At 45.9% G+C, this 13377-nt stretch overlaps 4 protein-coding genes across 4 annotated transcripts; all 4 read right to left on the reverse strand.

Moving 5' to 3' along the window:
- Positions 1-45: 45 nt before the first annotated feature.
- Positions 46-1706, reverse strand: BT62DRAFT_1076009 (uncharacterized protein). Its single transcript, XM_043179173.1, has 6 exons — positions 1576-1706; positions 1373-1522; positions 1011-1323; positions 727-964; positions 503-671; positions 46-444 (listed from the first exon to the last, which is right to left on the reverse strand). Exons 1-6 carry the CDS (start codon positions 1689-1691, stop codon positions 141-143), a joined length of 1290 nt encoding a protein of 429 aa, XP_043039952.1. The 5' UTR covers positions 1692-1706; the 3' UTR covers positions 46-140.
- Positions 1707-1866: 160 nt separating this feature from the next.
- BT62DRAFT_931886 (uncharacterized protein) lies at positions 1867-4253 on the reverse strand. The gene is made up of 12 exons (XM_043186235.1): positions 3912-4253; positions 3648-3861; positions 3501-3598; positions 3263-3452; positions 3131-3210; positions 2954-3069; positions 2874-2894; positions 2607-2821; positions 2497-2561; positions 2400-2435; positions 1942-2343; positions 1867-1891 (listed from the first exon to the last, which is right to left on the reverse strand). Exons 1-12 carry the CDS (start codon positions 4193-4195, stop codon positions 1876-1878), a joined length of 1737 nt encoding a protein of 578 aa, XP_043039953.1. The 5' UTR covers positions 4196-4253; the 3' UTR covers positions 1867-1875.
- A 492-nt stretch (positions 4254-4745) lies between these two features.
- BT62DRAFT_895088 (WD40 repeat-like protein) lies at positions 4746-6174 on the reverse strand (the record flags this gene model as incomplete). Its single annotated transcript, XM_043183202.1, has 4 exons — positions 4746-5023; positions 5073-5613; positions 5664-6088; positions 6138-6174. The coding sequence occupies 4 exons, from the start codon at positions 6172-6174 to the stop codon at positions 4746-4748; spliced, it is 1281 nt and encodes a 426-aa protein (XP_043039954.1).
- A 213-nt stretch (positions 6175-6387) lies between these two features.
- Positions 6388-9010, reverse strand: BT62DRAFT_1005726 (uncharacterized protein; the record flags this gene model as incomplete). The annotated part of the gene is made up of 15 exons (XM_043177177.1): positions 6388-6554; positions 6609-6682; positions 6734-6817; positions 6866-6882; positions 6942-6998; positions 7055-7160; positions 7213-7400; positions 7456-7486; positions 7539-7547; positions 7598-7718; positions 7764-7914; positions 7965-8079; positions 8137-8351; positions 8403-8570; positions 8627-9010. 15 exons carry the CDS (start codon positions 9008-9010, stop codon positions 6388-6390), a joined length of 1887 nt encoding a protein of 628 aa, XP_043039955.1.
- Positions 9011-13377: the final 4367 nt, after the last annotated feature.

The following is a 13377-nucleotide window of genomic DNA, read 5'->3' on the forward strand; positions in this document are numbered from 1 at the left end:
AAGCATTTTGAAGACGTTTCTGGCTCAAATAGCGGGCGCACGATCGTCTTTATAAAGTCAGTCTCGCATTCATGTTAGAGGGATACAGCTGAGTTAGTGCTCTACAAGATACGCAATACATCCTTTTACCGAGTGTCATGCTACGCCATTGGCCAGTCCATAAATGCGCCCTGCATGAATCGAAAGAAACTTATGTTTCCTGAATCCACTGCAGCGACGATTACGGTTTTCTTCCCTGCCCTAAGCGCGGCAAAGGGATTCGGTCGGCGCGCAGGTGGTCCCAGGTCGCGACGTAGGAAGGGCAGAACCGCTCGCCACCAGGAGAGAGGGGTAGGTGCTGGACGAGGTGGAGGTGACCTTTTTGGCAAAGGTATGGGCAATTCAGGCGATATATCGAAGAGATCAGTCAATTCTTGAAGGGAAGGCATGGACGTTGTTCGGGTGCTTAAAATGAAAACGTATTGTAAGAGAGGTACCGGACTCAGAGTCCATTTGCACCTACTTGATCACGACGATCTGAAAATCGGGAGGCGGAGGTAATGTTTTCTTGAATGGCGTAGGTGGCTTGTAAAGGTTGTAGAATGGTTTGTAAGGAGAACTATCCTCCTTTGTTTGGCGTAACGGTAGCTGATGTCCTGCCGGCATGAATCTTAGAGAACGAAAGATATGTTCTACACAAAACGGGTTATCATCCATGCTGAGGAGAGGCTGAAAAAAAAAACAAACCATAATTTTTGTCATGATAGAGCCAACGGCTTATACCCAGAGGTTTCCACCAGTTGAAGGTAGATGTGAAGAGTTTGAGTATCCAGCTAGAGAAAGCTGACCGGATTCGCTCAAAAATAGAACATCTTGGCTGTCCAAGTTGGCCCATCTTCAAAAAAGGTGCTGCCGCCGGATATTCTGACGTAGGTGGTACGGTCCTAGTGACGACGTATCCCAGTCGCCTGAGGTAGGAGTAAACCTACAATAGGTCAGATCAGACAATAGGGCAGAATCAGTTTATGGACCTGATATTTCTCCAGGGTAACATCCTCTGTCCCAATCATTTCAGCGTATGCCTGTTGCACACTCATTGGGGCTCCAGAAACGTCTTCCATTCCAGACAGGTCAATGTCAATCTCCTTCCAGCAGAAAAGGGATCCCCGCTCAATCAGATAAATAGCCTCTTCTGGGAGTAACTCTGTACGTTTTGTAGGCCTTTCTTTGCCCTTCACCGGACGTGACGCAGAATGACCCATACTTGAAAAGTGGGTTCCTCGGGCAACATGTACAGAGACACGCACCAGGGATGGATGCCAAATCCCATAGCTTACTGTCTTGCTTTGAGAATGGTCAGCAAAGGAGATGGAAAGAAAGATGTGTGACACACCTGGAGATCGTCCGGGTCGCTCTCAACGCATCAAACATCGCATTTCGTGACCGTTGCAGAATATGTTGCTGTAATCCACTCTCACCACCGGCAGCAGGTTCATGTTCTTTTTCACCGCGCTTGGGGATGACGGGGCGAGAAATTCCTGTCCTTGGACGCCGTTCAGCACAAACGCTGCGTTACTGAGAGCGAAGATGACGGACTTCAACTTGGTCCAGTCGAGGCCTTCATCCTCGTCTTCAGATGACTGTTCATCGGGATTGTCGTCGAATTTTGGTGGAGGAGCTTCAGAACTAGGTTGCTCGAGTATGTCGTCCATTACACAAAGCAGTTGACATTACGTAATAGAGTTAACTCTAACGACTTCTCTTCATACGGATCATTGGGTCTGGTTTACAAAGACTAGTTATTCATTAACATCATCTACTTATCATGTCGACGTAAACTACAAGTCAAATACATACCCTCTGTTTTTTAAAAAAAAATTGGGACAGAAACCCTTCTCATACAAGCATTCCGCTAGAGTGATCATCAGTACTCGAACCATATGGACAGTGGACAGCACATACGCAATACTAGCAGTCTGGAGCGTAGACAAAAATCCGCAAATCATCGCTGAGACTGCAATGCGAGCAATAACCTTGTTCTTAGAAGGTGCCAGTGCGCCGAGCACGCCAATCTGGATACCGAGAGAACCAAGATTGGCAAACCCACAAAGCGCATACGAAGCAATTGTATATCCTCGCTGCGAAAGTGCATTATCACTAGCCATCAATGTTTGGAGCTTCTCGTATGCAGAGAACTCATTTGCGACCAATTTTGTCGCAAGCAACTGGGAAACTTGAAGGATCTCGTTGCGGGGAACACCCAAGAAGAATGTGACAGGGTAGAATATGTAACCAATAATGAGTTGGAGAGTCAACTGGTGGATTCCAAATCCGTGGCCGATCCACGTAAGAAGGCCGTTGATACTACAAGAGTGGACATGTTTAGGACACCATATATATAATGTAGATTGTAGACGTACGCAGATACCAGAGAAAGGACGGTAAGAACGTTAGTCCTTGGAGAGAGCCGTCAGGATATGTCTGTCTCGATAAGAAGACCTAGATGAAGAAGCTCACAGAATCTGGCCGGCAACTATGAGGCCGAAAACAGCGCCCTGACTAAATGCGTGAAGGGCGTTGCTCTGTGACACGATGAGCACAAACCGAACAGATGTCGTAATACGTACCGGCGCTTTCTCCTGGCCTTCGCCGCGATCAATGACAATGTTACCGCGAGTAACGGGCTCCTCGCACTCCGGCATTCGAATCTTACTTATGGCAATGGATGCCGGGATACTCATCACAGAAGACGTCACTAAATTCTCCGGTGGGACCCCCAAGGAGATGTAAGCGGACATAACAGACCCAGCAATCGTTGAGAATCCAGAAGTCATTGTCAAGTCTGTTTCAGCATAGGATCAGCGCGGGGAAAAAAGAGAAAGTAAAGGACTCACGCAACTCCGAATCCGTCATGACTAGATAGATATACGAAGATACGTTAGTCAGACCAGACGATCTGCAATTAATCACGTACGGTCAACGTATGGTCTAACCAAACAAGCAGACTCCCCCTGACCAATCCATGGAGATGAAGCAGCCACAACTGCCTCAGCACCGGACACGTCCAATAATTTGAAGAAGAACCAGGCGCTGAGTAGAGAAGTGGAGTAGTCAGATTGACTGAAAGTAAAGACAAAGACACGATACATACAAGTTTTTGAGTATCCATTGCATCACCCCAAGGTAGTACATCATTTGCACAAATGCAACGAAAAAGATAATCGCGGCGAGCTGAACGTTAGATGAGTCAAAAACAACGTGAACTTCGACAACTTGGTCGTACAGTGTTCACGAAGAACCAGCTTTTCGCTACAGTGTCAGCATCAAAGAAGAAGGTTGCACCAGCTTTGGATTGGCTGAGAAAATCAGCAGCCAGAGTCGCGATCCAGTTGAAGATTGAGAATCCGGCTCCACTCTTGAGCACAAAGAGAGCGATAGCCTGTTGTATGAATAAACCAACGATAACGGTAGGCCTGCGCAGTAATATAGGTAAAAGATATATATAATGACCCAGCACCTACCAGGGAATTGTGGAACGCGACTTTGACGAAACCACAAAGCCGCATTGGAAGATGAACAATCCGAGGACAGAAATTGCACGATCACCATAGTTGGAACCCTGGATTTTTCGTCAAGGACCGATATAATGAAGGCCGGCTTAATCTCACATTCTCGAGTTTGAAACCAAAAGCAGAACCGAAGACAATGCCGAGGAGACACAACCAACCGATTGTCAGTCGTAAACTGCGGTTCAACCTGTACCATGGCTCCTGGACGAATGGCATCCATATTGCGCTGACAGGCTCCGATACAACACGGTTGGGAATAAACCGGAAAGCGATGACAAAGAGAAAGAACCAAGCAAAGAGTGTTTGGACAATCCTAAGCCCAGTCTCTAAAGAAACTGGATATTAAAGAGGGGAAGCACTTACCAGCGATGGCGTGTGGCTTTCAACACCGTAGCACTTATCCACCACCCCAAGATGACAATTGCAACCGCTCCTAGGATGAACGGGCGGAACCTCTGATAAAAAGTGGTAGTCTCATCTTCCTCCTTCTCCTTGGGCGTGACAACCTCAGGATCTTTAGCAGCATGATGCTTTTTCTCGTCGAAGGACATAGACGAGCTCGTTGTCTTGCGTCGTATGGCGGTCTGATCTGAAGTGATCAAGGGGGATGCATAGGGATGGACCTCGGTCGCCTGAGTGTCGGCCATTACAGAAACCGGAGAAGGGCGTCGCAGGGACAAGAAGCAAGCCTTATCCTCTTGCAGCTTTCTAATCTATTTAAAGGAAGAAGTGAAGTGTGGGCTAAATCGGGTGTTATCCGAAGATGTATTCCATCCATATGGTTCATCAATGCCGTCACGACACCAGGACTAGACTGAGATACAGGACAAAGAATTACGAGATTCAGGATTATTCAGGTGATACAGATTAGTCCAGAGTGCCTGAGCGATAGCCCCGGTGGCCAACATAAATTGGAGCTACAAAGGATAAGATGCATGGTGTGCACGGCGGGATACTTAACATGACACGATAGGATTTTGGTCCACATGCTACGACAACGCCGCGCAGATTGCATAAACGTTTATCTCAGTGTAATCAAGATGGCCAAGAATTATATTAGCCTGTCCCCAGATACATTGAAGGGTGAGTCCTGGTGTCGCGCAGCGCGATAAGCATATGGCAATAGTTCAACCAGTAATTAAAGCCCATGGGGTCGTAGATAGGACGGATTTGTCGATACGCCTATCAAGGCTCTTATCATACTTTCAACGCGCGGATGGACTTACCGCTGGCAATGGCCACCCATTCACCAGTCCCAGTAGTGTGACCCGTGTTCATCGTCATCCCTTTAATCAAAGGAGACCAGGCCAAGTTTGTTATCTGACTTGGCGCAGTGTACGCCATCACGGGCTCAGTAACTATCCGTTTCTTTATATCGGGTCTCGGGGAATTCAACCGCGATCCGGCGCTTCTGGGTGAGGCACCTGTCTGCGTGTAACTTGCCAGATCCCACAACAGAAGCTGGCAATCGTCGGCTGTTACAGAGTCAAATGTTTGCCACTACGGAAGGAGCTAGTCACTAACCGGCAGTTGCTAGCAGAGGGTGTTCGGCGGACCCCCATCCTAACGCGTTGACCGGCGCATGGTGGGCCTTCAGCTCTATGACCGGCTGGCCAGGACTCCGCATGTCTAATATCTGTACCTCAGAGCCGTCCATATGGAATGTAGACATATAGTTCGAATCCGAAGGATTGAATGCGATTCTCAGCAGAGGGGAAGTCGGTGGTCGTGCAGAAGAAGAAGGCGACACAGAGGGGACTGGAATGTTCTTTGGAGCTGGTGTTTCGTACAGAATCGTGGAGTGCTCCAAGCTCCTCAAGTCAAAGGCGCGAAGACTGCCATCTGCTCCAACAGATACGAAGATATCAGTTGAGCCTGGCAACCATGCAACATCGTAAACCTCGCGGTCATGGGCAATGAGTTGTGTTATGGCCGCTGCAGTATCTATGTTCCACACCGTGCACGTTGTATCGATGGAAGAGGTCACAATAAGACTGGGAACTTTCTCGTTCCATGAGAAGTTGGTCAAAGGAGCACCGGTTGACTGATTCTGCACTTTGGATTGCTGGAAAGGCATGGTCAATTCTGGAACAAGAATAGTGGACAGCGACGCACCCCCGACAACGCAGTCTTCAACGTAAGGCTATGCGACATGGCAGCTGACTGCCGACCCACATAACTCGACATCTGTGAAGAAGCATCGCTCGCGTACTCCCATACCCTAAGCGCATCACCCGTAGTCGCGAGTAACTCTGTTGTTGGCGATTTCTGTGTCCATGAATGGCTCGTCGCTGAAGCTGGTTGCCACTGCAAACTGGTGGCTGGATATCCATGAGGTGCTTCACAGAGCGTGGCAAAGTCGGGGTATTGGTCTGTGAAATCGTCTTCGACAAGGACCCGCTCATCCTGTAGACCGATGACTGCGATACGGTTGTTGTAATTTTCAGTGAATGAAGCGATGCCAATACGGTAGGCGGAACGTGGCCAGAGTTGCTGTCCTGGCGCGGCCGACTTACACCAGTCTAAGCTGTGCACGGACCCTACCAGGATGTCAATACCGAGAAATTTGGCCACGACCTGGATACGCACAAGGGGCCTCGTATTGAAGAAATGTTGTTTGGGTCATGGAAGTATCAGCCAGGGGTGTACGATGTCATAGGGAGATGGTGGTATAATACAAGTTGCTCGTGTGGCTATGATCTTAAGAGTTCGGAGAAATTCTATATACAAACATTATACATTTGAAGTACGAAACACCTTTACTTTATCAAGCGTCGAGTCGTGAGATTTCTACATCCATGTTCTTCCCATCAAATTATCCATGTGCACGTAATATTAATCATGCATGGCCCGCCCCTCCAGGCGCGTACGTTTTATGAGTTCCTTGTTCATGATCATACAACGGTGGAAGGTCTGGCACGTTCATTCTAAAGATATACTTCTTGATGTTGTGTGGAAGGGCTTTAATCTGGTACGCAGCGTGTACATGCGTCGGAACGCTGAAAACTGTAGCGACGATCGTTACGAGAATGTAAAGAGAAATGAAAAGCACGAAAATACCTTGGTCCAGCTCTTCCAAGGAAAGCGCCTTCGTCTCGGGGAGGAATAATAATATAGCAAAGAACCCAAAGACGCTAGGAACAGCACATCAAAACAGCGTTGAAGAAGAACCGAAACACACTTACTTCCATGCGGCATACCAACCGAAAGCGCCTTGAGGCTTAAACGCCCCAAGAAGCCGAGGGAATGTAATGGAGACAACAAAGTTGCTGTACACCGTTAACAATGTATTCATAGCTTGATAGCAACACACTCACAAGAACCAAAGCGTTGCCTAAAATAACAGCACCAAATCAGAAGGACGTACGGAAGTAAAAACTGTTGAATTCTCACAGTAGCATACGACATTCCCAAGTCACGGATGTATAGAGAAAATGCCTCAGCGGAATACTGCAGAAAACAATAAGCTGATGCTTTCTGTTTCCATACCTCTTCGATCTACTTACCGTAAATGGCACCGGACCCTCTCCAGGAGAGTACGCCATCGTAAACAGGTAGATGCCCAGAGCGATGACACCGATCCTTGCATGTTCGTTCTCTTCAGGAATCCAGCTAAAACGGACCTCGTGAATTTTGTGATTTATATGAGACTTGATACACTTACAATGCAAAGCCGGTCAGAAGCAAGAAGACAGTCATCAACGGGAAAGTCGTAAGGAGTAAGTTGCGGCGACCGAAAGTGTCGATGGTCCATACGGCCGGGAAAGCAAACAACCAGTTGACCATGCCAAAGCCCCACGATGCCAACAGTGCTTGAATCTCGCTGAAGTTGGCCTCCGAAAAAATATTGGACTACATGCGTGAAGTTAGTTCCATGATATCTCCACACATGTCAAGGTCAGCTTACTGAATAGTATGCGATGACATTGATACCGCAGCTAAAAGTATGTTTATATCGCAATGAACGCAGATAAAACATCGTCAACTTACAATTGTTGCCTGAAAGCTACACTGAGAACCGCGCGCCAACCGAGAAAATATGTACTCACATGAACATGACGATACCAGATGCAAGTGTAGCACGACGATTCCGTGGGACGGTAAATAGCTCCCACAGTTTGTTCCGATCTCGAGTAATCTGCTTCTCAGTTTCGAGCTGAACGTGAATATCTGAGGACTGTTAAGGTTTGACCTCGGCAAAATATACAAACATACAGTACAAATCTCTGGCGGCCTGGATAGGTTTATGACGCAATCTTGAGAGGGAGTTGTACGCGTCCCTGTAGCGACCTTTCATCATATACCATCGAGGAGATTCGGGACACAGAAACACTTGAAGCACAATGCAGAGAGCGGGAATACCAGCCTTGGTTGAAGTTAGACGACCAGAGTCTGGACTAGTTAGTTGCTACTTACGCTACTTAACATAAGACGCCAGTTGAGACCCGTGATATTTGGCTTGTCGGGGACTCTATAAAAAGCCAGGTCAGCAACAAAACCGAGCATGATACCGAAGGCTGTCCAAGTTTGCCTGTCCCCAAATATTAGACGAAACGGCTTTGAGGGTGGCTAGGAGGCGGAAACATACCACATCATTACGAGGGCACCACGAATGGGTGGAGGCGTGCACTCCGCTGCATATACAGGAACTGTTGCACTCTTAGGACCAATGCCGATGCCAAGGATGAATCTAGCAACGAAAAGATGTTCCCAGGAGTTGGTGACGCCTTGCCATATGCAAGTGAGGAACGAAAATAGTGCCGTTATGAAGATAGTTCCCCGACGTCCAAACCATTGGTTTAGCTACGTAAATAGGTTACTATATGTGCCAAAGAGTAAAGCATCAAAACCTACCGGATGGGTTAACCAACAACCCAGGACGGCACAGCATAAATAAGGTGCAGAGTTGACCAGGCCAACGAGCCATTGGTTCTTACTGGCATTACCGTCCGTGGTATTGGGATCGATGCCAAATTGCTTCGGAAAGAAAAGTTGAGCGCCGTTGATGACAGTTTCATCCATCTGGAAGCGAATGAGCAAAAGAGATAGAAAAAGGACGAATAGTAGCTTATGCATACGCCTTGTACGGCTGCGGCGACAGAGCACAGAATGACCAGATAATACAACATCTTTGGCTGGTCCCACCGATGAGTGAGTTCCCGCCTAAGAGCGATCTTATCGTCCTCATCTAGCAGGGGCAGAGTCTCGAAGAGAGTAGTGTCCTGCGCGATGAGAGCACCCTTCTGTAACTCGAGCGATAGATCATCCAAACCATAACGTGCCGCGAAGTCCTTTGCATCCTGGATTAACTGTTCATGGGATAGTCCAGCAAGAGGATTAGCGAGCTTGGCATTGATGTTCCGGGTAGAGTCAACTTTACGGTCGGCGGTGTTGCTGTACTCGTGAAATAAGTCCGAGTCACGTTTTTCCACGGAAGGCTTCTCGGTAGTACTAATAGTCATGGTGCAGGGGGAATACTGGAGAAGTTCGGGGAGGAGTAACGCGGGGGTGTGGAGAGCTTTATATGATTAGATTTTCCGTTTAGAATGGAAAGAGGTGTCATCGCAGTGGAGTTTCTGCCGCTGGGCCAAAGTAGAAGCATGCCTAATCAAATTATGAGTCTCTGATGGAATCATGCCTCATGCTTCATACACCACAACCTATGACGCACCGGGAAGATCGGACGATGGATTTCGCGCCGCTGTACCTTGTCAGAAATTGTCTGGTAAAGTGCGTCCATGTTGCAACAAGAATCAAAGTCACGACTTGGACAAGATGGAAGCTGCACCGAAACTATCCGTAACCGCGTTGCGAAATGATAGACCGCTAAATATGTTCAGCCTAGCTGAGCCGCTACAAATCACGGAGCGAGACCCCTTATTTCGCATCGGAACAGTTTTGTCAATGATTGCAATGGAGCCAAACGTATTGCCACATGCTCAGTCGAATTCGGGCTCAGCTGAAGCCTGAAGCCTTCTCGGCGCTAACAATAACGTTTATCGTATACCAGGCGAGACCTGGTACCAGAAAATTCTGAATCACCATCATGAGTCGTATGCAAACGAGTTACAAAATATCTCACAGGCCACGCGCTGGCAAGCACCAGCGCTGTCAAGTGACGCTAAATATTTGTCGCACAGGCATGATTGTCATCATAAGTAGACGGTACTGCAGCTTTGCCGAAGGCAAATGCAGAGTCTAGGACGACGAGTGATTAGTCCCGCAGCTTACCGTGAGGCCGCGGCACATTTTGGGTCGTTACTCATGCTGGTGCCTGCTAATCGGAGTTTTAATACTATTTGTTATTCCCACTGTAGTTATTACTTTCCACGCCATACACAACAGGCAGGTGCACCCTCACAAACCTTTTGCGTGATGTTACGTGTAAATTTTGAGCCCTACTCCTTTATCTTGTACATTGTCATTGCCCTAGTATAATAAATAACCATTCTAGTACATCTTTGGTAGTCACTTCAAGTTGAAGTGCCACTGTGAGGATGGTTATCATTACTCTGCTTGCTGTGCCCATTTCATCTTATATTAGAAGTGACTCTCACTTATAATCAATTATATCAACCTCAAATACTTGCTAAAATATGCCCAAGTGAGTAGTGGAAAGCCCTTCAGTCTAACTTCATAACTAATGTCTTAGACTGGTAAATTATTAAAAACAACATGCCTTTGACCACAGTGCTGAATTGTTTATGAAGACAAGATATTACAATATCATATACAGCCAGAACAACTGAAATGTGAACCATGGATGAGGAACTTGAAGGTCTTTCTGATGCAGCCTCTAAAATAGCAGCTTTCATCTCTGCTTCCAGCAAGCCATTGATATGCCAGGCAGCTGTACCAGGTAGAAAAGTGAATATATTTATCATTTTTCTACCAAGTTAGCCACATTGTACCTACCACAGTAAGACATGATAAGTAAGAAATTGCTTAGTGATAGCACAATCCCATTGAGCATGATGTATTAGTATCTAGCAGAGACTGAAGTGCTAGCAGATCTCTTTGTTTAGTATGTGAGATTCTCAGGTCTGGAAATAGAAACACAAATGATCAGCATATTAGCAAGAACCATGGTCCAGCCAGATTGATCAACCAGATAGCCACATATGAGCTCACATCTGCCAGGAAATGAGTTTAGCTTACCTGGTTGGATCAGCAAGTATATTAGTCAGTAGGTTATTATATTGGTCAGAAATAAGCAGCCAGAAAGTATAAATACCAATCATGTATAAAGGGTGATCAGGTTTCTGACCCTCTGGAATGCTACCAAGCAAATAGTATGAGTTGTATTTGGCTAAGAGCTTTGAGTCATAGACTCAATCTGAATAGTATTGTGGTGACCAGATCACTTTGTTTTGTGCAAGAATCTATAGAAAGCAACTGAAAGTTTATATCAGACAGTCAGACAGATCTGAGACAGTTTAGAACAGTCAGTATTGTGTATAAGTCACAATCAGATACATCATATCAGTCCAGAAACTGCATCAGGCAGACTATTTGAGATGGGTTTTGTTGTGTTCAATGACACAGACAGCTTTGTTCAAACAAACTGCAATATATGTCTTTGAATTACACTCTGTTGCACTCTATCTATATGTTGAAAGCAGGTTGTATAGTGTAGCAGAAGAAGCTAGATCTGGAGTCAAAGGTCAAAAGCTGGTAAGCATTGACCTTTGATCTCCAGTATTAGTAGCTACAATTATATAAGATAAGAGCAACATGGAGAGTGTTCCACTTCAATACTTCTCCTTGACCAAACATGTCTATAGAGGTATTGAGACAAGTCCAAGTAAGGTAATCATGTATCTGAGCTTCTCTCTTCCCAATTCCTTTGTCAAGACATTGGCTGGCATATTATCAGTTTGTAAGTGAACCATATGGATGTGCTCCTTCTCAACTTCATTGTGCAGCCAATAGAATCAAAGGTCAAGATATTTAATTTGGCTATGATGCTCAGAATTCTGAGCAACTGATAGAGCAGACTCATTGTCAATATAGAGGACTGAAGCATTGGTGAATGAACAGCCAAACTCTGTGAACAAGTTGCAAAGCCAAAGGATTTCCTGTTATGATTTTTCCTATTTTCTTTTCTTTTTACTTGATTTATTTGGGAATTGACCTCTATTTCTGCTTAGTCAGAGCACCTAGACTGGCACTTAGGACTGTGGGAAGGCTTAGTCAGCAGCACTGCTCAGGTTCTACTGCACTGCTGTGAAGCCTCACAGCAGCATAATGACAAAAGTGCCTCTTTTGTTATTGTGCAGCAGTAACAGCAGTAACAGCTCAACAGCAGACAATACTCTTTTGTAGGTAGCTTGGCAACTCTGGACAAAACACTCTACAGCACCAGGAAGAACAATTAGATAGTTATATATTTAGGATGGATGACAATTAGTATATAAGTAGCATAGCTCTCACTATAGTAATTCCAGCTTTGAGTTAAAGTTTATTCTTTCACTATCTTATCTTGAGTGACTTGCAATGCCTTAACAACACAGTGCTATCAAACACATCAAGTGGACTCTAACATTCTAACCTGAAGTGTGAGATTGTATCAGTTTATCACATGTTATTAGTCATATGGAATTTAGGCTTAACAATTAGCTCAAAGCTTCTAGCTTCTCTTTCTCAAGCCTAATTGTGCTGAGAAACTGAATGCCCTCTATGCTTAACCCTTCAGACCTAAACTTTACCCATGAGTTCTTCAAACTCTTTGCTTCTATCATTGGAATATTGATAGGCTTATTAGTGATTATACAGCTGTGCCATAGATGCTAATCAGTTACTGCCTGAATTATCTGTCATTATCAAGAGTTTCAATGTATTTGCATCATCCTCTACAATATCACACCAGACCTCCCCCTTCACAACCTCCCTGCCTCTGCCCAACAGTCCTTCTGATCTGTGAAAGAATCCATATCTGAAATTGTCTCTGAGAGCCTGACTAAAGGGCATTCTAAGAAAGAAGAGGAGCAGCAGCAGCAGCAGCAGCAGCAGCACCAATACCCTCTACAACCTCCAACAGCAGTTATCTGAGACCCTGGAAACTCTTAGGCTACAGGGTTTTGATGACCCAAACCTGACACTCCCATCTTGTCCTCCAAGCACAACATCCCTGCAACAAAGACTGCAACCCTCATCTCTGGCTCTGGTGTTGGATGCCATGCCAGAGATTCTCTTGATGCCATTTGAGTGGCTTAAGAGACCAGAAGTATCAGCATGCATAGATCCTGATGTGCCATGATGGCATGAAGTGGGAACACTAACAACAGGACAGAGATTGATGATGACCTCTACTTTGATAACAACAGTGATGAGCATCAGTATTGGCATACCACTGCCCAAGAAGCAAACAGACTGGAGCAGTGCATGGCTAGTCACACTGCAAGCAGAACAGGCTGCATACAAATGCTATTATGTGCAGCACAATAAGCCAATATCATTGACCTGATTCTCTTCTGAAAGGACAAAGTTTGATGTGCCAACACTATTGCTGAGTATGTCCAGAAGCAGATATGTGTCAAGTATGAGGTGGCAAAGAAAAACACCCTCTTTGAGCAGTATCTCCAAGCCTGAGACACAGCAGGCTGAAGAAGGGGCTTGGAGAGCTCCAGAATCAGTATTCTTGTTGGAACTACTATCAACAGTGCATCCAACACTCCATTTCAGAAACCTAGCACTCCCACCACTGAGTCTGATTTCTAGACAGAGCCAGCCAAGAGAGTCACCCATATGGGTGACATTCACTGATGAGCATTGCTCAACCTTGATGATGACTGCCTATTATCCTATGGGACCAATATCATTGCTAAGA

The sequence above is a fragment of the Guyanagaster necrorhizus genome (assembly GCF_019112545.1).
Source record: "Guyanagaster necrorhizus MCA 3950 unplaced genomic scaffold BT62scaffold_12, whole genome shotgun sequence".
Lineage (NCBI taxonomy): Eukaryota > Fungi > Basidiomycota > Agaricomycetes > Agaricales > Physalacriaceae > Guyanagaster > Guyanagaster necrorhizus.